We start from the raw sequence: 22,708 nt of genomic DNA on the forward strand, positions 1-22,708 counted from the left end.
GGGCGCAACCCTGAAGCCGATTTATGTTCTTATGGAAAGTGACACACCATTAGGTGGCTGTTGTAGTTAATGAATTTGCAGATGTCTATTGACCTTACCAGCGGGGGTGCAGCACCTGGTTATGCCCAAAACAGCACATGGGTACCGATGTCATTAATAGCATGCCCGCCTTAGACGGTGTGCAATAGTGTGACCTCCTTGGGCATTAGGAAAAAAACAATGGCACCCAGAGCCTGCAGTAGCATGACCATGGTAGAGAATGGGGCATTATGAGTCCACAACAGCATCACACTTCTTAATTCTTTTGACCTTTTTCTGCAACTGCAATTGGAAACAGACTGGTCCCACACAACCGCTTAATTGGTATTCAATAAGTGACAGAAAACCACTGCAGAGGTCAATGTGGGGTGTGGGTTTTATGTTGTTATGCAGATTTATATAGCGCACCGCTGCCATTTTCATGGTCTCCAGGTGCTCATGTGGCTGTGTGAGTAAAAGTGGGCAGGGTTGGTTACTGAGCGAGAGAGAGGGATAGAATATATGTTGTGCTCATCTATTGATGCGTGTAGAACCAGGAAGAACTGGCGTCTGTGCGAGTGAGGTGCCTGGGTGTGTTTAGATTTGTGCACTGGGCTTGTGTCTGGAAGGGTGGTGTCCAGTGTTTGAGTTGCTTGTTGTAAGAGGTTATTGGGTTAGCAGCTTGGTTAGGAAGTGATGTGCGGTTTGTGTGTTTTGGTGGCTTGATTCACTAGCCTGCTGGGTGTGTGTTGTAGGTGGGGCATGTGGGTTGGGTTGAAGAGAGAAATGGGTAGTGGATTTGGGGTGATCTCTAGGTATTTGTAGCTATGTTATTATTTTTCATTCAGTATCTATCCCTTCTTTCCTTGTTTCTATTTTATGGTATGTTGCAGCAATCTTAGTTGGGCAGATCACTCGTGAGGGTGGTTGTTGTATAGTTGGTCTATGTTTATCTCAGCAGGTTGAATAAGCAGGTTTTTTGTTGTTTCCTGAAAATTAGGTGGTCTTTCGTTGTTCTTATTTCCTTCTAGCTCCAGTTCCATAATTTGGCTATCTTATAAATAAAATTTTAGGTTGCCTGATTTCATCAACCTTTCAAATATTTCATTTTATAAACAACAAATTACATCATCATATAATGGTGAATACATCAACTAACATTTACTATAGCAATTTGCTAAAAATAAATAACGTCAATATCAAGAAATATAAAATATAAAATCTCTAAAAATTCTTATATAAAACATATAAAAAAGATTAACAACTTGGCTAGCAGATAGGGAAAGGTGGTTCCTCCAAATTTACTTTTCTTGTGATGTCCGTATTTGGAGGTTGGTGATAGATCTTAAGTATCTTGTCGGTTGGTATCGGGTGATTTTTGCTTGGATAAATTTGGCTCCTTGTCTGTGTAATGCTTTATGGGCAATGTAGAGGGCTTTGCAGTAGATGAGTTTCTTTACTGGTCACTGGTGTAGACTGCTTAGGGCGGTGTGATGTGTTCTCTTCTATTTATTCTCAGTAGTAGTTTTGCTGCAGTATATTGGATACTTGTATTTTTTTGGTAAGCCATTCAAGCATTCCTAGGTAGAGACGTTTAACATAGTCTATCCTAGATAATACCGAGGAGATGATAGCAAGGGTTGTGTGTGTGAAATTAAGGTTGAGGAAGACCCCTCGAATCAGAGTAGGTACAAACATTTTTGTTGCTATTCTTTTGACTTGTGGTTCCAAGATCGGACTTTTGTCCATGAGGATTCCCACATTTTTTAGCCCTTTTGACGTCTCTGGTTGGGTTCCAATGCTCAGGATGAGGTGACAGGTGTTGGACTGCCTTCTCATTGGGAGATCATTATTTCTGTTTTGATTGGTTTTAGGTTGAGGTTGTTGTTTGCCATGCAGATGTTTATGTCGGTGAAGCATTTATTGAGGGTGTTGTCAGGGCCATTGTTGATAGTTATCTTGAAGATGAGTTGGCTGTCAGCATATGGGTTTGAATGGGCTTTATTGGGGGGGGGGTATATACATGTTGAAGAGGAATGAGGAGAGGCTTGATCATTGTGGTACATCACAGTTGATATTTTGGGGTTTAATGTAAATGGTGGAATGTGGGTTCTTTCGGTTTGGTAGGTGAGGAAAGATTTCAACCATAGTAGTGCAGAACTTTGAATACCAGATTCCTCCAGTCTCTTGATTAGAATTGCGTGTTTTATACCCACTTCAGTGAGTAGGGGAAAATTCAGGAAATTTTAGTTCAACTTTCTTGGCTTCTGCCTAGAAGGTAGGGAATGTTCAATAGAAAGTAATGTGAAGAAACTTGAATTTTTGGAAGGTAATTATTTGCTTAGGATCACATACTTTAGCTAAGTGGCAGAGCATGGATTTGACACCAGTCTGTCATGCAGGGAACATATTCCCAGCTGTAGTTTGTAGAAATATGTATTTGGCTTTCAAGAATAATCTGGTTTATAGAGATGACTTGAACATTGCCCAAATCACAACAAACCACGATGATACATTTGCACATACTCATACAATGCACGAAGAGTATCATTGTAGCATTATTTTCACTATTTTGAATGGGCGACTACAAATGTAAGAATGCAAGGTAGCATGAAGCTAAAATTCATACAAACAGATAGCCAAAGATCACTGGGAACAGGCTTTGTGGTAAATCGGTGGTTAATTACTGTTACGGCCATTTGGTGCCGTGAATTAAACACAGGATTACGAGTGCTGGCACAGTGGTGTTACTCCCCATTGTTAGATTCCATTGGATTCTGTGGGAAATTAATTGGACAGCCGAATCTTCTATGCAGCAGTAATTGCAATACTCTTGGGTGCCAAAGGGGATGATTCCTTCACCTTACCACCGAAACATATGGCACGGCTGTTTGATAATGTGGTAATGACGTGGCAGTGGTGGAACGACCCCCACTTTTCGCTGCGCTGCCATACTCGTGATAGAGCCCACTGTTTGCTAAGGTCACCTTTTTGTAGCCATTGACAGCGACATGCCGAATGTAGGATGTGATAGTTCACAAAAAAATCAAACACTTTTTGGTGTGTTAAAAAACCACAAATGAACATAAGGATGCCAGTTCAAAAAGCTTTTTTTGTGTTACGTGTTTTAATGGTCAGATTTGTAAAGCTTATTGGATTTTTTTTAAACTTTGATGAATTTTTTACGGTTGTTATCACCGAAATGTTAAAATGTATTAAGATATTGTCGGAAACTATGGTTAGTCCAATGACCCATCACTAGTAGAAAACTTAACAACCAAATGCTCTGCCAGAACATGGAGCGTGAGTGGGCACGGCATGTAGAGTCAGCTGGGCTAAAGGCGATGGAGGTGGGTGAGGGGAGGAGCATTCCCTCGATTGGGTGGAGGCGGAGCCTGCAGAGCCTCGGCGGTAGGGGCACAGTCGTGGCACCTTGAAGGAAGGGTGGTGGCATTCACACTGGGATGCATGCATAGCTGTCAGAGGCTGGCAGCCCAATAGGAAAATCGATGGGTCATTTCCTCTGAAAGTAGGGTAGTACTTAATCAACCCGCCAAAACTCTTCCAATTTTCCCATAGGCCAGAAACCCTTTCTGAATCTTCCTATATGAATTCCCTCTAAAGATGTATTGGACTATTCCTTAATTTGCCTTTTGACTCACATGGTGGCCAGCAGTACTATTGCACTAAGATGGTAATATGTAAAATAAATAAACAAATACATTGATGAATTAAAGCGGCTGCTCTACCAAAAATCTATTTGCTAAAATAATCAAGTTGGGCAAGCAAACCAACGAGCCAGTCACATACTAAACTTTTCTAAATCATTTTAAAACAATCACAAGTATATCATCGTAAGCCTTAACACATACAGCCATTACTCGCTGAGTTGGAATACAATCCGATCTCAGGGAATGTAAAATATAGTCTGATTAACATTTATCTCAATTTGAACTACAATTGCTACCGTTGCCACCCTCCCCAACACACCTTTGAACCTACCGAAGTCAATATCTAGAGAAATAATAACTTGGATAGTAGGAACACCTGTTAATACAGCACCTAGAAGCTTCAGGAATCCGGCATTGGGCAAGTTAAGACATTAAATACTTACCGCGACGTATGTTAGACTTTTCCCTGATCAATCAAATATATTGATTGGTGTCGGCTACGACTGTGCAGCCAAAATTCTATGGCATCATTAAGCGTATTATGAGGTTGGTCTTCATCTGTACACTTGAAAGAACTCTGGAACCTTCTAGAAATAAATATATAGGCACATGGATATACACTGAGATGAACACAGCAATAATTGCTAGAAGTTGATCCAAAGTTGGGGGGAAGGTGGTGATAGGGTCTATTTTGTCTCTGGAAGGTTTGTTTAATTATATAATTTTGAGCTGAACATTGTCTTCAGAAAGACGGTCTTTGAAAAACCTCACAAGCAGAAGGAAGCTGATTTGAGATTTAAGGTTGTGCTAGTGGGCTTCACTCTGCTATCCCAAAGGAACAGCTCTTCATGCCGACTACTCTACAGATGCTGATCCGTAAAATGACATCACAGAATCCGTGAATGCCCAGTACGAAGCTGGACGTATTTAGGAGTAACCCAATCAAGCCTTATTTGGTCGTTACATTGAGTGGCTGAAGTGGGGTCTACACAAAAACCCCTTTAGGGTGAGGTGGCACCAGGGTTTGTTGTGTACCACACAGTGGGGACCTATGAAACCCCATCAACAGTAGGAGGAGGCATGCCAGTGGCCTGTCAACTTGCCACAACCTTCTTTTAATGACTTTCCGTACCACGTTGTTAAAAAGTATTGGAGACAGTCCAGCAAACACGCAGGGTATGGGGCAAAAAGAGAATAAGAGCATACAAGTCCACCACAAAAGGTATGCTGTGGGAAAGTCATTCTGCTTCAGGCAGCCCATGGCCTTCTTCTGCCCCTGGCTCTCACTTAAGCCCGCTGCTTCCGGGCTGGACGGACGAAAATAAAAGGGCAAGTGGTGTATTCACCACCATGGTTTTCTGCGTGGGCAGCAAAATCACTACCCAACCCTCAGTGGTGAGGACTTTTTCAGAATAAGCACGCGAGAGAGCTTACAGAATTGCAGACTGTACACTGTAGAATAGGAATAGATTTTTCAATCCTGAAACCTGTATGGTTTTAGAATGTAACTCCAGGATAAAAAATAAAAAAATGAGTATGCCTTCCCCAAATAACAATAGCAAAAAATGAAAAATATAGGTGCTGATTCAGAACGTGGTTATCAGTAGGAACTACAACTTACTCTTGAATTCATCCTGGATTTAGACTATTTTATTCTGAAAGAAGTTCCCACTGGAAATTCTGATTTGCTCCTAGCTTACTCCTGGAAAGAGATGAGTATATCAGAGGTACTAGCAATCATTTCTTTGCGCATTGAACCTTCTCGCCCTATGAGTAATAGAGAGATACCCCTGGTACCTTTTTTGTGAGCCTGCTTCCTATTCTTTGCTTATTTGTCTGGATAAAACTTTATTTTTTGTTTGAAGTCTTTTTATTGAAATTGTGCTAACTTCTTAAACCCTTAAAATACTAGAAGTATAAAAGTAATAGAGACAAAGAAAACCAACGAAAATCCTCTTTTCTCCTTTCAGCAAAATAACTCCAAGGGCTTTATTGGGTGAAACCGATCCAGACTCTGCCCCTGCTAAAATAAAAATGTAAAACTCCTTCTCAACCTCCCTGTCGGTAAGAAAAGTAACAGCCACAAAATCTCTCCCTAGCCATCCGATCTCTCAGCACCCCCCAAACTGTCAAACAAATCAGCAAGACCGGCAAAGTGGAGCTGCCACTCCGCTGAGTATCCTAGAGCATTCTGCATCTCCTCAATATTTATATAGTCATCAGACCTGGTGTAATCAGTCCAGTTGGGCATGTAAAGTCCTTACTGCTGGTCTCTACGCATTACAAGAAAAGAGTACAAATACAAAAGTAAGTAGCCTTGTCTGCCTTTAAGGACTAAACAAATCTTTCCATTGATAAAGATCGACCACATCTTCGGATATCGTGCAGTGTCGAACCTAGTATCCACCGACCGAAAATGTTAATTTTTATAAATCGACAAGTCAAAGCTATGATGCTATTTTTATTGTGGCTCTTGTGTTCAGAGTGCGTCGTCGCTGGAGGGGGTGCAGTAGAAAGGATCACCTCCTGGGAGCCTCATCCTAGCAAGCATTAGGTGAAATGAAATTCACATTTCAAGCGGTTCGTCAACTGCCCGCCGGCGGCCATTTTGTTTATTCTCTGTGGGACGGAGCTGGATGCTTGAAGCAGGGCGGCCCAGGGCTTTTCGCTGTGCTCTTTCCTAGACTTGCCATGCTCCAGGCCCTGCAGTTTCATGCATCACTAAGTGCTGGACCGACTGATGCAGAGGAAACGAACCGCCCGCCTGAATAGCTTGCAGTTTAGAAGCAAAGTGGAATGTCTACAAACGCTCTTTAATGTCCCTTTATTAGCATAAGTCATAAACACATTAAAAAGCATGACACAAAATAGACAGCATTGAAAAAAAAGGTCGTCCATGTACCAAAGAATAAATACTTTGCTTCATAAGAAAACAACCTAACAAACTCATCACCCTATATTTAGGATCACCAATTTCTGTTCTTTGGCCTAGTTTTGGGAATGTTGCAGAATGTGTAGGTGCATTCATCTGATTATATTACAAATGAGCCATAGAAAATGTCAACAGTGATATTATCTGGGAGGTTGAGTCATATGGCATCATTACGAGTTTGCCGGTGCATAAATAACTTGCTGGTATTTCCACATACCGGCACATTTCGGCACTGGCAAACTACCAGTTTCCCAGTGGGGTGCCTGATTTACCTACAGCCAGGAGCTGGAGGTAAGTCAGGCACACCACCAGCCAAAAACAGCCAGTATTACCGGCACCAGTATTACCGGTGACGGTAATACCAGCGCACTCCATTCCATCGAGTACTAATGGACACCATGGAATGAAGTTTAACCACCCTTGCCAGCACTGCTGGTAATTCAAGCAGACCAAGTGCTGGTACGCTAATTCTGTTTGGTGATATCCTGCCGGATTTACCAGTGGTATACCGCCAAAATTGTAATGAAGCCGGCCCATAGTGTCAAGAATACGATTTTTCTAATGTAGGGAGTCTAGTCGACCTTTGAATGATAGTACCTTTAATAGATTTAGGGGCTCATTAAAATTTCCCCAGTCCAGAAAAAATGCTGGAAAAATGTCGGTAATTCCAGCACCAAATTGTTTTCTGGACTGTGGAAACACAAGTTTGCCAGTGGGGGAAGTGATCTACTGGCAGGCCTAACCTGCCGGTTGTTCAGGGATCTACCAGCAAATAAATGCTGGATTCACCTGAGCTAGGGCCCTTTCGGAACGTGCATGCAATGGATGGGTTCCCAGAGTAATTCTGAGTCCAAATAACGGAACCGAAACGACTCATGAAGATGGCAAATATACTGTTTTATTAAAAATATCTAAAACAGGGAGTTACAACAGAAATCAATGGACGTTTCGTTCAAGTTTCTCAGATCTTTTCATAAAAATATATTTATATACCAAAAATATATCAGAGGTGACGTCATACTATGTGGCAAATAATAGAAAACCTACTAGGGATTGTGATAGGCTTAAGGAGAACATCTAAGTACACATTACATAGGATCTAGGATTGTGATTGGCTGCCCCCAGTCAGGTAGACAATACATGGCTACCTCTAAAACCTCTTTAAAACCATTAAGTCCATGTTTTCAATTGCTCTTCCATTATACAGACCTCTATAAATGTTTGGCACGCTTGTGCCATGTCTGGAACATTCAGTTCATTTAGCAGCACGTAAACCCAGACGCAGGTGGAAGAAGATGGGCCTGACTCTGTCTCCCCACCCAATTAGCCCAACATATCTCATCGCCCAAACCTTCAGCCATGAAGATTGTCTTTGAACTTGGCCTTGCAAAGTATCCTTGTCTCTGGGAATACATGGGTTTGCGAGCTATCACTGTCGTTGTTCTAGGACTCCAAGTTCCACTCTATTTTCATCCTTGGCTCACGTGACAGGAGATGACAATTTGGTCTATTTTGCAGGTTTCACGTGTCTTAAATTAATAGAACTTGGCACCCTTTGTGTTCTTTCTTTGCACCTTCAGAAGAGATGATTCATCCTTTACACGTTCACTCTTTTCATGAAATGATAACCGACCTTGGCTGCATCAGTTTTGATACCAGGCCAGACAGCCTCACTATGCAGCTCCACAATTTCAGTTTATTCTTGTTGCAACGCAATTCCGGCCTTTTCTCTTCATGGGTTCTGGCTTACTAAATTCATGACACCAATGTCCAGCTTCTGTACAATGGCGGCTTCGTCTGGATTCAATTCACTGCGTACAGCCAGCTTCTATGATGACTTAATCTACCTTACGTTTCAGTGTCTGTACAATTATGAAATTGTTAATTCACTGCAGCACTTTGTGCACGTGTAATCTTATTTTTCATATTTAAGAGTTCTTTTGATTCTTTTATCTCGTCATTAGTTTCTATAAAATCTCTGCATTCTCTTCAGCCAACATCTCGGGATGTTGCACATGTCTTTTGTGACATCACTAGCTTCTCTCTCTGCTCCTTTTCAGATTCCTTCAGGGAGTTCCTCCCTCAAATTGTCGTCTCTTTGTGGATACATTTGATAGGGTTGTCTTAATGGGTATCTTCTTGCGAAGATATGCTATAGTATTGGCACAACTGCTGGTGTCAGACACGGCACAATCTCAGGCTTCCAACATATAGGAGGCAGGGTGGCGAGACTTCCTCCAGAGACATGTATCGGCTCCACAACGGCACTGGTACTATAACTGCCTGTAATCCTGACAATCCCATCCCATGGACTCCTATGGAACTCCATGGAATGGAAACTTACTGGCGTCTCCGCCGCCAGTAAGATTCCGGTAAGACCAGTTTTGCTGGTATCCCGCCGAGATACCGGCAAAACTGTAATGAGGGCCTTAGTCTTTCTGTGTCAGATTTATTACTTCATGTACAACCTTTTGCCATCCAACTAACTTATTTGAAAAAGAACTAACTTGGTACTGCAGCCTTTACGTGGGCAAGCACTGCTGTTTTACCCTTTTGCAAAGCCTGTAACAATTTGAGTGAGTAATCATTTGAAGATTTGAAAGCTTCCCAAAAATGTGAGAGTCCTTCTTCATAGAATGAACACAGAAAATTATCCTGGGATCTTACACACACAGTAGGTTCACAATCACCTTGTAGCTCTTTGTGCTTTAACAGAGGACATACATCCCTTTGCACATAAATCTGCCCCTACCCAAAATATTTCAGTAAAGCACCAAAATGGGCACTCCTCTGAAAAGGGGTACTACTAGCATTCCCAGGCACACATTTCTGCCTCTCTGAGATGCATTTGTAAGGTGTGGCTGTTGTGCTGTGTCTCTCTGAGACAGGGGATTTAAACTTTTGATCTCCAGATATTTTAGACTACAACTCCCATCATCCCTAACCACATAATCAATGGCGAATGGCCATCAGAGTCTTATTCAAAAACACCTTAGATTGCAGAATGCTCTTGGGACCCAGAGCAAGGGGTACATGTCTGGATTAATGCTATTAACCTTCTCCTCACACCAAAGGCAGGCTGTATCTCAAGAGAGTTAAATAAGCAGAGGAAGTGTTCAAATGATGACAGTGCAGCAAGTAGTAAATAAAATGAATGTCCATGCAAGTCTATACAAAAACAACACTCTGTACCAAAACACATTTTACATTAAAATCACTAACATTCCTCCCCTGCCATTGAAAGGTGATGTTTAGATGACAGAATAAACATCAACATGGACACATTGAATAGCTGAGAACTGCAATATAGGAGAGATGCCAAAAATAGTCTATTTATTACAAAAAAACTAACAAAACAAATCTTAAGTTTGGTCAAGCTAATATTATGGGGGCAAATCAGTCTCTAGTAAACAAGATAAGGCCTGGGGAATGGTTAACTAATGTTCCTATATATAAAGAATGGCACAACCTTTTAATGACAGGGATAAGGGGAAAGTCTTCCTTTATTGTCCTTCTTGCTTTTGTCATGTAATTTCAAAAGAATTCGGAAGATTGTGCCTCGCAGGTGCCAATCTGTCACAGTACTGCCAAAAAAATCCTAAAACTGAAAGAACCACAATATGTATCTTTTCCCAGCAAACTCTAAAGCATACACTTTATGCAAACTGGTGACTTTTAAAATATGTTTTTGTCAACTCATTCAAAAATAGATTAAATATTGAACCCACAAATAAAACGTTAATCTAATGTAAGCTGTGTACCACACCCTATAAGTTAAACATATCCGTCTTTCAACAATTAATAATTCAAATGTTTTCAAATATGTCAGGGTGTACATATGCTGTATGAAAATGGCAATCTTATTACAGACTACTCATATTATTCTTTGTTTTTTAAAAATGTATACAAACAATCACACCCACATTAGGGCGTGTTCCCCATGCGCCGACCGACTCCCCCCACACCACACGCAGTCCCCTCCCCCTCTCAGTCTCTGACTAAGAATACAATTGAACTAAACAACTTTATCCAAGCTCACCGTTAATTCCAGGGCTTCGTTCAGCAGTCCGTTTCGTTTACTGTGCAGATACGCGGTGGAGCTCCCTGTCTTTGCCACCCTGATCCTGGCTAGCCGGGCTTTCTGTAAATAAAAGCAATATCGTAAGATTAATATCACAGTGAGGTCTATATGCATAGTCAGCAAAGTCAGATATTCATAAGGAGCAGTTAATGACATTGCATATACTAAATTCTATTAAACTAGTTCACACTTTCTACACCACATCCTTAAATCACTGTTGTGTTGTGTTATGTCATTTGGACCTTGGACCGCTGTAGTGGTCTTAGTGTGCCAAAAGCAGACTGTGTAGAGGGACAGGCAGGTGGTGGAAGCGAGAGAGGGAGAGAGCAGAGTGGGAAAGTGAGCAACTGACATGACAAAATAGGTTATCTACCTAAGGGCATGCTAAGCAAAGAGAACGGATAGTGTTTGCAGGAAGGATGAAGAATGCTGCTGATGTGTGGTTGGAAGGAAATGGTGAATCTGGAGTTTATTTCTAGAATGATCTTAGGATCCAATTTTCTTTCTGGCAGTTCATGGTGTTTGGGTAATTTGAGGGTTAAATTGAGGACAAGTAATGGATGTGTGATGGCCTTTAGATGTGCTCATGAGTTTCACTAAGTAGTGGGGGCTGTTTTGAACCGGTTAGTAGTATTGCAACTCTTTCCTGTGTCTATAATGTGATTACAAAAGAAATTTAAAAAAAACATGAGGAAGTAAGAATATATAATTCTTCTTTTTCTTTCATATATGTTTTCAAACTCATCATGACGAGCAATGCGCGACTCTGTAAGAGATGAGGAAGAACCCTCCTCATGCATAGTCAATTGTCCTACTATTGTGCGGAGTCCAAAAATGGAAGCACAATGCCAGCCTAGCAACCAGTAACTTCTGAACAGGACTGCTGCGCGGTACTAACTATCCCCACTCCCATCCTTTGGACGTGCACTGGATCCCCACGACTGGTCTATGGCAGCAGATTCCCTTCCTAAGAATGGTGACGCATTGTGCTTCCATTTTTGGACTCCGCCCAATAGTAGGGATTCCCACCCGCAAAAATAGGGGACAAGCCACTACTGAATAAGACACATTACACACACTTTGATGTTCTTGATAATTACGTTATCGTCCTGATGAAGGCTGCTTACCTAATTCACTGCAGTTGTTGACAAGACAGTCGAAACACACTGTGTCGACCTTCCTACACAGCAACCTCCAGCACTGCTTTGACTAGGACAGGCCCTATACAACTAAGGAAAATAACTGGAACAATGACACTGTAATTCAACAGCGTCCAGATTTTGTGTCCAAGAGAAATTATATGTTGTTTTTATTGTAGAAAATATTATGTTGAAGGCCTTTTTTGTCTGGCCAAATGAATGTGTATAAATGAACTGTTTAAAATGTTATCCCCATAAAGAGAGATTTATACAAGATTGGTTAGTTCTGAATTAATAAAACAGATATCTTTAAGAAACGTTAAGAGTCTGCATAGTACTGGCTTCAAACAAACTTAGAAAAGAGGGGAGTGTGACAAAATATAGCTTTGTCGATTTTCTGTTTGTTTATCTACATTATCCCTGGATGCTCAAGGCTAACCAGGAACCCTTAAATGTAATACTACCTAGTAATACTAATTCTTATCGAATAATGCAGCAAAATACTTTGAGCAGATTTTGTTGCATAATTGGTTATTTACAACACGCTTAATACCCAGACGTATCTAAGCGCGTACCCAAGGATCGAACCGGTGTTGCACCGTGTAGCCTCCCAGCTACAAATGTAGTCCTCCTGATTGTTGGATCAATCCAACAAACAAACAATAATTTTAAATCAGTTTTTTCACAATAAACAAGAATGGGCAAGTGCCTAACACAGCATTCACAATTCATACATATCTTACAATAGCGTGTTAGACATGTCTCATTTCCCAATGTGTGTGCACATGAAGAAGCATTCACAAATAATACCAAGAATAATTATTTATTGAAGTTGGGATGTTGGAGAAACAGCTTGGTTCCACCTTTTTTGATTTATTGGAAAGGAAGATCCTACCCTGTAGTCCTTCAACTTACCAGAATTCTTAGGAAAGGAACTCTATTTGGGAAAACCCACTATGCAGAAATATACACAGCACCATTTGTTTGATCATAATGTTACTTCAGAGTTGAGCAAATGAAGGTCCATGTGACAAATAGTCCAGCAGAAAACACAGAACAACCACAATGGTCAGAAGGGAATTCCAAAGCACATGTCTCACCCGCAGGTGGCTGCCAGAATCTCCCCAACCCTCTTAAACAAGATCCAGGCAAATAATCTCCACTTCACTTTGACCATCTCCCCTCCCTCTCCCACCACCCCATGCTGCAAACACCCAAGATCTCACATTTTGGAAAATGCTTGCTGCAGAACTTTACAAACAAAACATGCACAGATGTTTGGACTATAAATCATAAGATCCCTTACCATGTATTATACTTGCTAGGGCTGATGGGACTTGTAGTCTAAAAATATGTAGAGTGTAGATTTGCAGACCGCTGGCCCATTTCGTCTTGATAGATACTGTACAACCAAACTCTTCTCCTCCCAGAATGCATGAGCTTGTCCTCGGTTACCCACGAGGGCTGGCATAGAAACGACTGTCATCCCCAAACCAGTCATCAGTTAGAGAAATTGGACTGGTACTGTTTTGGACACCCCTGCCCATTCATTCTTTGCTCATACTTTCAGCATATACACCCTTTTATAACACTGGCCACAGAATAGGTCATTACGGTGGATATGTTCAGGTTTTGGCCTATGTGCCCTGATATGATTTGATTAGCAGTGTATACAGTTCAGATATTATGACAAATTAAAATATTTGTAAACAATACAGCTAGATATTTGTAGGTGTATTCATGAGCAGGGTCATCGCATCCGTTTGACTCCGCCGAGAGTGACATCCTCATAGCGTTATGGCGAATCATCCTTGACAGCGTTGTCTGCCATGCTCATGATTTTGAACTAGAAGCATGCAGCATCTCAGGTCAGGGCTGATCTAGATCCTTTCCTGGTTTGGTAATAACCCTGGCTACCCGGGTCTGCCGTTGCCCGCCCACCCAAGCCCGCCTCATGAGAAGTGAATTGTCAATTCACATGCTGCCTTCGGAAAACCATGAAACGGAATTATCACGGCGATTCAGTAGACAGCAACCATATCATATTTACCTCTGGATGCAAATGATTTGCTTTCCACACTACAATTTAGCTCAATTAGCAGCCCTAATTAGAGCAATAGCCAGCAGTCTCAGCAGGGTATTTACAAGATAATATTTTAAAGTAACACATCTAAATTATATGATTTCAGAATCCATTTCATGTGTTTACCCGTTATGATTACGCCCTAGATTGCCGATGGCAAAGTGGGCTTTTGACATTGATAGCTCAAAGCCATGGCAGACAGACATCGGAGAAGCCTTTCAGAAGCACATTAGACAGACTTAGCTTTCTGAATGGCAACAATGAGCTGTGAGAGGCAATTGTGGCTTTCGAAGCCTAAGTTGGCCAACGCTTCTTTCACACATGATACATTCAGGATCTGAAATGAACGAGAAGCTTGTCCGTTAGGCTATGTAGTTACTCTTAAAACAATTCAGGGGTTTATTCATGGGGTGAAAGCCCCAACAAAAATAGTATTTGCTCCAATGCAACCCATTTGTTGGTTTATTGTCAAATAACGGTAATCTTTGGCTTCTTGGTAATCCTCCACAAATGTTGATGGCTCGCCCTTGATATTGACTACTCTTCTTTTATAAATATTTTGGGGCATTTACTGAGCATGAACCTAGCTTTTGAGAATAATACAGGGCTTTACAGAGCAGTGTGACGAGAAGAAGGGTACTGTAGCCGTGACATTACATGTGGGCAGGGGGGTTGGGAAGACAGAGACGCAGCAGCAGAGGGCTGGCACCGGGTACAGGTTACACTCAGAGAGGAGAGCAGGGTGAAGTGTTGGATGTTGTGGCTGAGCAGTCACTTGAAGGAAGCTGGGGGCAAGTCTACTGCTGATGGGGAGGAAGTGCCAGGGTCAAGGGTTATAGATGAGACAGCTGATCTTTTTTTCCTGCATCAGCATTTTTTCCAGTCTGCCGAGGTGCTTATTTCTGGTGGATTGTTGGCCTCACGGGATGCAGAGGTTCGTGGTGGGATAACTGGAAGGCTAGAGAGAGACAACCTTATAAATGAACCATCAGGTTTTGAAAGTGATGCATACTTGAAAAGGGAGCCAGTGCAGTTCAACGAGGCAAGGTGCGAACATTTTAGAGTTTATCCTTGTTTTCTCCATAGTCATCCAAGGAAGGGTTATGGTATATCTTTGGTACTGACCATGGTTATGAACGGTTTGATTATATTTATTCAAGGAATGGTCATGATATATCAGTGATATTGATCATGGTTATTTACGAGTCTGTCACAGTATTCTGCGGTTGGTCATGGTATATCTTTAATAATGACCATGGTTATTCATGGTTATAGCATAATCATCCAAGGAATTTTCATGTTATGTCTTTGCTATTGACCATGGCTATTCACCGTTCTATGACAGTCATTCAATTAATGGTCATGGTACATTATTGATATTGACCAAGGTTACTCACGGTTCTATTATAGTCATTCAAGGATTGCTCATGGCATCCTTGAAATTGACCATGGTTATTTATGATTCTATCACATTCATCAGAGGTTGGTTGTGGTATATTTTGATATTGACCCTGGTTATTCATGGTTCTAGAATAGTCGTGCCAGGAATAGTCATGGTATGTCTTTGCTATTGACAATGGTTATTCACAATTCCATAAAAGTCATTCAGGAATTGTTATGTACATCTTTGATATTGACCATGGTTATTCATGGTTCTATTATAGTCATGCAAGGAATGGTCATGGTATATCTTTGATATAGACCTGAACTATTTACGATTCTATCACAGTCATCTGTGGCTGGTCATAGTTGATCTTTGATGCTGACCACCGTTATTCATGGTTCTATTATAGTCATCCAAGGAAAAGCCATGGTACTCTTTGCTATTGACCATGATTTTTCACAATTCTATCATAGTCATTCAAGGAATGGTCATAGTATATCTTTGATATTGAGCATGGTTATTTACAATTCTATCATAGTCATCTGAAGAAGGACATGGTATATATGTGATATTGACCATGGTTATTCACAATTCTATCATAGTAATTCAACAAATGGTCATAGTATATCTTTAAAATTTGACCATGGTTATTTATAGTTCTATCATAGTCATCCAAGGAATGGTCAGGGTATATCTTTAAAATTGACACTGGTAATTCACATTTCTTTCACTCTAGGAATGGTCATGGTGTATTCTTGACATTGACTGTGGTTATTTATGACTCTATAACAGTCGTCTGAGAATGATGATGGCATATTTTTAATATTGACCGTGGTTATTTGCGTTTCTAGCATGGTCATCTAAGGAAGAGTCATTCAATATCTTTTGCTGTTGACCCTGGTTAGTCACAGTTTTATCACAGTCATTGAAGTAATGATCATGGTATATTTCTATATTTCACAGTTATTTGAGTTTGGTCATGCTATATCTTTGGTATTGACCAAGGTTATTCACGGTCCGAGCATAGTCATCCCATGAATAGTCATGGTATATCTTTGCTATGACCATGGCTATTCACAATTCCATCAGAGTCATTCAAGTAATGATCATGGTACATCGTTGATATTGACCAGGGTTATTCACAGTTCTATCATAGTCATTCAAGGAATGGTCATGGCATATCTTTGATATTGACCGGGTCATTTACCATTCTATCATAGTCATTTGGGGATGGGGATGGCAGATCTTTAATATTGGCCATGGGATTTTACCGTTCTAGCATAGCCATTCACCAAATTGTCATGGTATATCCATCTTTGCTATTGACCATGGTTATTCACAGTTCTAGCACAGTCATTCCAGGAATAGTCATGGTATATCTGTGTTATTGACCATGGCTATTCATGGTCCTATGACAGTCATTCAAGGAATGGTCTTGGTATATCTTTGATATTGACCATGGTTATTTACAATTCTATCATAGTCATCTGAGGATGGGCATGGTATATCTGTGATATTGACCATGCTATCCACGCTTTAGCATAGTCCTCCCAGGAATGATCATGGTATATCTTTAATATTCGATATGGTTATTGGCATTTCTATAATAGTCACTCAAGGAATGGTCATGTGTACATGACCATGTTTATTTATGATTCAATAACAGTCATCTGATGCCGGTCAAGATATATCCTTGATAATTAGCATGGTTATTCACTGTTCTAACCTAATCAGCCAAGGAAAAGTCACGGAATCATGAATATCTTTCCTATTGACCGTGGTTATTCATGGTTCTATCACAGTCATTCAAGTAATGACATGGTATGTCTTTGACATTGACCATGATTAATTATTATTCTATAACCGTCATCTGAGAAAAGTCTGCCATGATATTTTTCAGGAAATGGTCAAAGGCACCACAATAACTTTTTGAAATACATTTTGGGTACAGCAAAATCAATTGGGCTCTGATGTGTACATGTTTAGCGAATAGGTATTCCGCTTGCTTCTGCACTGGGGCCAGCCTGCACATCTCAAGTTTGGATCCCGGGCATGTCCAACTCAGTTCTTCTCAGGTAAATCAATTGTGTACCATCCATCTAATGTATAATAAGGAACACGACATGAAGTGCTGCTATATATCAGCCTGATATTCATTTTTTTTATCTGCGCAGTGTCCTGTGCCTCTTGTGAATCAGATTTATTATAGATTTAGTGAAATAGGAAAATACATGAGGCGTATACCCTGCAAGACGTGTTGGCCAAATGTCCCCTCGGAATGCTGTGTGTCTGACATTCACAGGCACAATGTTCTTCTATGTTTGAGGTATATTAAGGTATGTGGTAACATCTCTGGTGACTAATACCCTTTAGGGCCCATTGTATAGCTGCACTCATAAATCACACAGTCAGGCTGGATATCCACTTCAGACATGCATAATATATGCACCAGACTATGCAGCATAGGGCAGTGTAGTGTTTGCAATGCATTCTGGAAAGTCGGCCAGAGCTAAATATTGATATCCGTTTCCAAGTGCAAGGCCATACCATGGTCTGTTATATATTCTGTTTCAAATAATTTCACCACAAGTTTAGCAGGGTGCCTTGGTACCAATGCTGAACAAACATGAGCGTCCAGGCTTAAAGGACATGGGTAACGGATGTCACACACGTACACACACACGTATAACCCCCACCCCACACACACTTCCACTTCGCCTTGCATCAATTAAAATATGCACATGTATGTACATATGCACACCCACATGTGTGCGCCCACACACAAACATGCTTATGAACACACACATATGTTTATGTACACACAAACAGGCAAGCATGTGCCCCCGCACAGATACACTCAGACACTTATGCACACATGCACACACACACACACGCACACACACCCACACACACACGTATGTGTGCACGAATACACATTTTAACTTCACCTTCCATCAATTCAAATATTGATTTTGATATGCCTCTAATATGACCATTAGCCATACCACCCCCATCTCATGTACCAAACCTATCTAAATGCTCATCTGGGCCCGTATCATAGTACATAGCGGTATAGCACTCAAGACAAGGTTTAGAGCTAATAGCCACAAATCTGTTGCAGTTCCCTGCAGACTCTCTCTCTCTCTCTCTCTCTCTCTCTCTCTCTCTGTCTCTCTCTCTTTCTCTCTCTCTCTCTCCAGCTCTCTCTCTCTCTCTCTTTCCCGTGATTCCAACATATCGACAGTGAATAGTAGCAGGCTCTCCAAACTGGTTTAGTGCTCCTGGAACCCCAGTTCTCTCTAGGATTGCCTGGGTATCTGTCTCATTCACAATGGTTATTCACAATTCCATAAAAGTCATTCAGGAATTGTTATGTACATCTTTGATATTGACCATGGTTATTCATGGTTCTATTATAGTCATGCAAGGAATGGTCATGGTATATCTTTGATATAGACCTGAACTATTTACGATTCTATCACAGTCATCTGTGGCTGGTCATATTTGATCTTTGATACCGACCACCGTTATTCATGGTTCTATTATAGTCATCCAAGGAAAAGCCATGGTACTCTTTGCTATTGACCATGATTTTTCACAATTCTATCATAGACATTCAAGGAATGGTCATAGTATATCTTTGATATTGAGCATGGTTATTTACAATTCTATCATAGTCATCTGAAGAAGGACATGGTATATATATGATATTGACCATGGTTATTCACGGTTCTATTATAGTCAGTCACGGAATGGCCATGGTATATCTTTGATATTGACCATGATTTTTCACAATTCTATCATAGTAATTCAACAAATGGTCATAGTATATCTTTAAAATGTGACCATGGTTATTTATAGTTCTATCATAGTCATCCAAGGAATGGTCAGGGTATATCTTTAAAATTGACACTGGTAATTCACATTTCTTTCACTCTAGGAATGGTCATGGTGTATTCTTGACATTGACTGTGGTTATTTATGACTCTTTAACAGTCGTCTGAGAATGATGATGGCATATCTTTAATATTGACCGTGGTTATTTGCGTTTCTAGCATGGTCGTCTAAGGAAGAGTCATTCAATATCTTTTGCTGTTGACCCTGGTTAGTCACAGTTTTATCACAGTCATTGAAGTAATGATCATGGTATATTTCTATGTTTCACAGTTATTTGAGTTTGGTCATGCTATATCTTTGGTATTGACCAAGGTTATTCACGGTCCGAGCATAGTCATCCCATGAATAGTCATGGTATATCTTTGCTATGACCATGGCTATTCACAATTCCATCAGAGTCATTCAGGTAATGATCATGGTACATCGTTGATATTGACCATGGTTAATCACAGTTCTATCATAGTCATTCAAGGAATGGTCATGGCATATCTTTGATATTGACCAGGTTATTTACAATTCTATCATAGTCATTTGGGGATGGGGATGGTAGATCTTTAATATTGGCCATGAGATTTTACCGTTCTAGCATAGCCATTCACCAAATTGTCATGGCATATCCATCTTTGCTATTGACCATGGTTATTCACAGTTCTAGCACAGTCATTCCAGGAATAGTCATGGTATATCTGTGTTATTGACCATGGCTATTCATGTCCTATGACAGTCATTCAAGGAATGGTCATGGTATATCTTTGATATTGACCATGGTTATTTACAATTGTATCATAGTCATCTGAGGATGGGCATGGTATATCTGTGATATTGACCATGCTATCCACGCTTTAGCATAGTCCTCCCAGGAATGATCATGGTATATCTTTAATATTCGATATGGTTATTGGCATTTCTATAATAGTCACTCAAGGAATGGTCATGTGTACATGACCATGTTTATTTATGATTCAATAACAGTCATCTGATGCCGGTCAAGATATATCCTTGATAATTAGCATGGTTATTCACTGTTCTAACCTAATCAGCCAAGGAAAAGTCATGGAATCATGAATATCTTTGCTATTGACCGTGGTTATTCATGGTTCTATCACAGTCATTCAAGTAATGACATGGTATGTCTTTGACATTGACCATGATTAATTATTATTCTATAACCGTCATCTGAGAAAAGTCTGCCATGATATTTTTCAGGAAATGGTCAAAGGCACCACAATAACTTTTTGAAATACATTTTGGGTACAGCAAAATCAATTGGGCTCTGATGTGTACATGTTTAGCGAATAGGTATTCCGCTTGCTTCTGCACTGGGGCCAGCCTGCACATCTCAAGTTTGGATCCCGGGCATGTCCAACTCAGTTCTTCTCAGGTAAATCAATTGTGTACCATCCATCTAATATATAATAAGGAACACGACATGAAGTGCTGCTATATATCAGCCTGATATTCATTTTTTTTATCTGCGCAGTGTCCTGTGCCTCTTGTGAATCAGATTTATTATAGATTTAGTGAAATAGGAAAATACATGAGGCGTATACCCTGCAAGACGTGTTGGCCAAATGTCCCCTCGGAATGCTGTGTGTCTGACATTCACAGGCACAATGTTCTTCTATGTTTGAGGTATATTAAGGTATGTGGTAACATCTCTGGTGACTAATACCCTTTAGGGCCCATTGTATAGCTGCACTCATAAATCACACAGTCAGGCTGGATATCCACTTCAGACATGCATAATATATGCACCAGACTATGCAGCATAGGGCAGTGTAGTGTTTGCAATGCATTCTGGGAAGTCGGCCAGAGCTAAATATTGATATCCGTTTCCAAGTGCAAGGCCATACCATGGTCTGTTATATATTCTGTTTCAAATAATTTCACCACAAGTTTAGCAGGGTGCCTTGGTACCAATGCTGAACAAACATGAGCGTCCAGGCTTAAAGGACATGGGTAACGGATGTCACACACGTACACACACACGTATAACCCCCACCCCACACACACTTCCACTTCGCCTTGCATCAATTAAAATATGCACATGTATGTACATATGCACACCCACATGTGTGCGCCCACACACAAACATGCTTATGAACACACACATATGTTTATGTACACACAAACAGGCAAGCATGTGCCCCCGCACAGATACACTCAGACACTTATGCACACATGCACACACACACACACGCACACACACCCACACACACACGTATGTGTGCACGAATACACATTTTAACTTCACCTTCCATCAATTCAAATATTGATTTTGATATGCCTCTAATATGACCATTAGCCATACCACCCCCATCTCATGTACCAAACCTATCTAAATGCTCATCTGGGCCCGTATCATAGTACATAGCGGTATAGCACTCAAGACAAGGTTTAGAGCTAATAGCCACAAATCTGTTGCAGTTCCCTGCAGACTCTCTCTCTCTCTCTCTCTCTCTCTCTCTCTCTGTCTCTCTCTCTTTCTCTCTCTCTCTCTCCAGCTCTCTCTCTCTCTCTCTTTCCCGTGATTCCAACATATCGACAGTGAATAGTAGCAGGCTCTCCAAACTGGTTTAGTGCTCCTGGAACCCCAGTTCTCTCTAGGATTGCCTGGGTATCTGTCTCATTCACAATGGTTATTCACAATTCCATAAAAGTCATTCAGGAATTGTTATGTACATCTTTGATATTGACCATGGTTATTCATGGTTCTATTATAGTCATGCAAGGAATGGTCATGGTATATCTTTGATATAGACCTGAACTATTTACGATTCTATCACAGTCATCTGTGGCTGGTCATATTTGATCTTTGATACTGACCACCGTTATTCATGGTTCTATTATAGTCATCCAAGGAAAAGCCATGGTACTCTTTGCTATTGACCATGATTTTTCACAATTCTATCATAGACATTCAAGGAATGGTCATAGTATATCTTTGATATTGAGCATGGTTATTTACAATTCTATCATAGTCATCTGAAGAAGGACATGGTATATATATGATATTGACCATGGTTATTCACGGTTCTATTATAGTCAGTCACGGAATGGCCATGGTATATCTTTGATATTGACCATGATTTTTCACAATTCTATCATAGTAATTCAACAAATGGTCATAGTATATCTTTAAAATGTGACCATGGTTATTTATAGTTCTATCATAGTCATCCAAGGAATGGTCAGGGTATATCTTTAAAATTGACACTGGTAATTCACATTTCTTTCACTCTAGGAATGGTCATGGTGTATTCTTGACATTGACTGTGGTTATTTATGACTCTTTAACAGTCGTCTGAGAATGATGATGGCATATCTTTAATATTGACCGTGGTTATTTGCGTTTCTAGCATGGTCGTCTAAGGAAGAGTCATTCAATATCTTTTGCTGTTGACCCTGGTTAGTCACAGTTTTATCACAGTCATTGAAGTAATGATCATGGTATATTTCTATGTTTCACAGTTATTTGAGTTTGGTCATGCTATATGTTTGGT

General features: G+C 40.5%; 1 protein-coding gene across 3 annotated transcripts in view; it reads right to left on the reverse strand.

The window, feature by feature from the left end:
- The window catches only part of KCND3 (potassium voltage-gated channel subfamily D member 3), a 952,509-nt gene that overhangs the window by 105,853 nt on the left and 823,948 nt on the right, over positions 1 to 22,708 (reverse strand). For all 3 annotated transcript variants that reach the window (XM_069633321.1, XM_069633320.1, XM_069633319.1), the window contains exon 4: positions 10,661 to 10,762. In XM_069633321.1, the coding sequence (XP_069489422.1) occupies positions 10,661 to 10,762 (102 nt within the window). The remainder of the gene's footprint in view (positions 1 to 10,660; positions 10,763 to 22,708) is intronic.

The sequence above is a fragment of the Ambystoma mexicanum genome, chromosome 13 (assembly GCF_040938575.1).
Source record: "Ambystoma mexicanum isolate Mex_15411 chromosome 13, UKY_AmexF1_1, whole genome shotgun sequence".
In the NCBI taxonomy this organism is placed as follows: Eukaryota; Metazoa; Chordata; class Amphibia; order Caudata; family Ambystomatidae; genus Ambystoma; species Ambystoma mexicanum.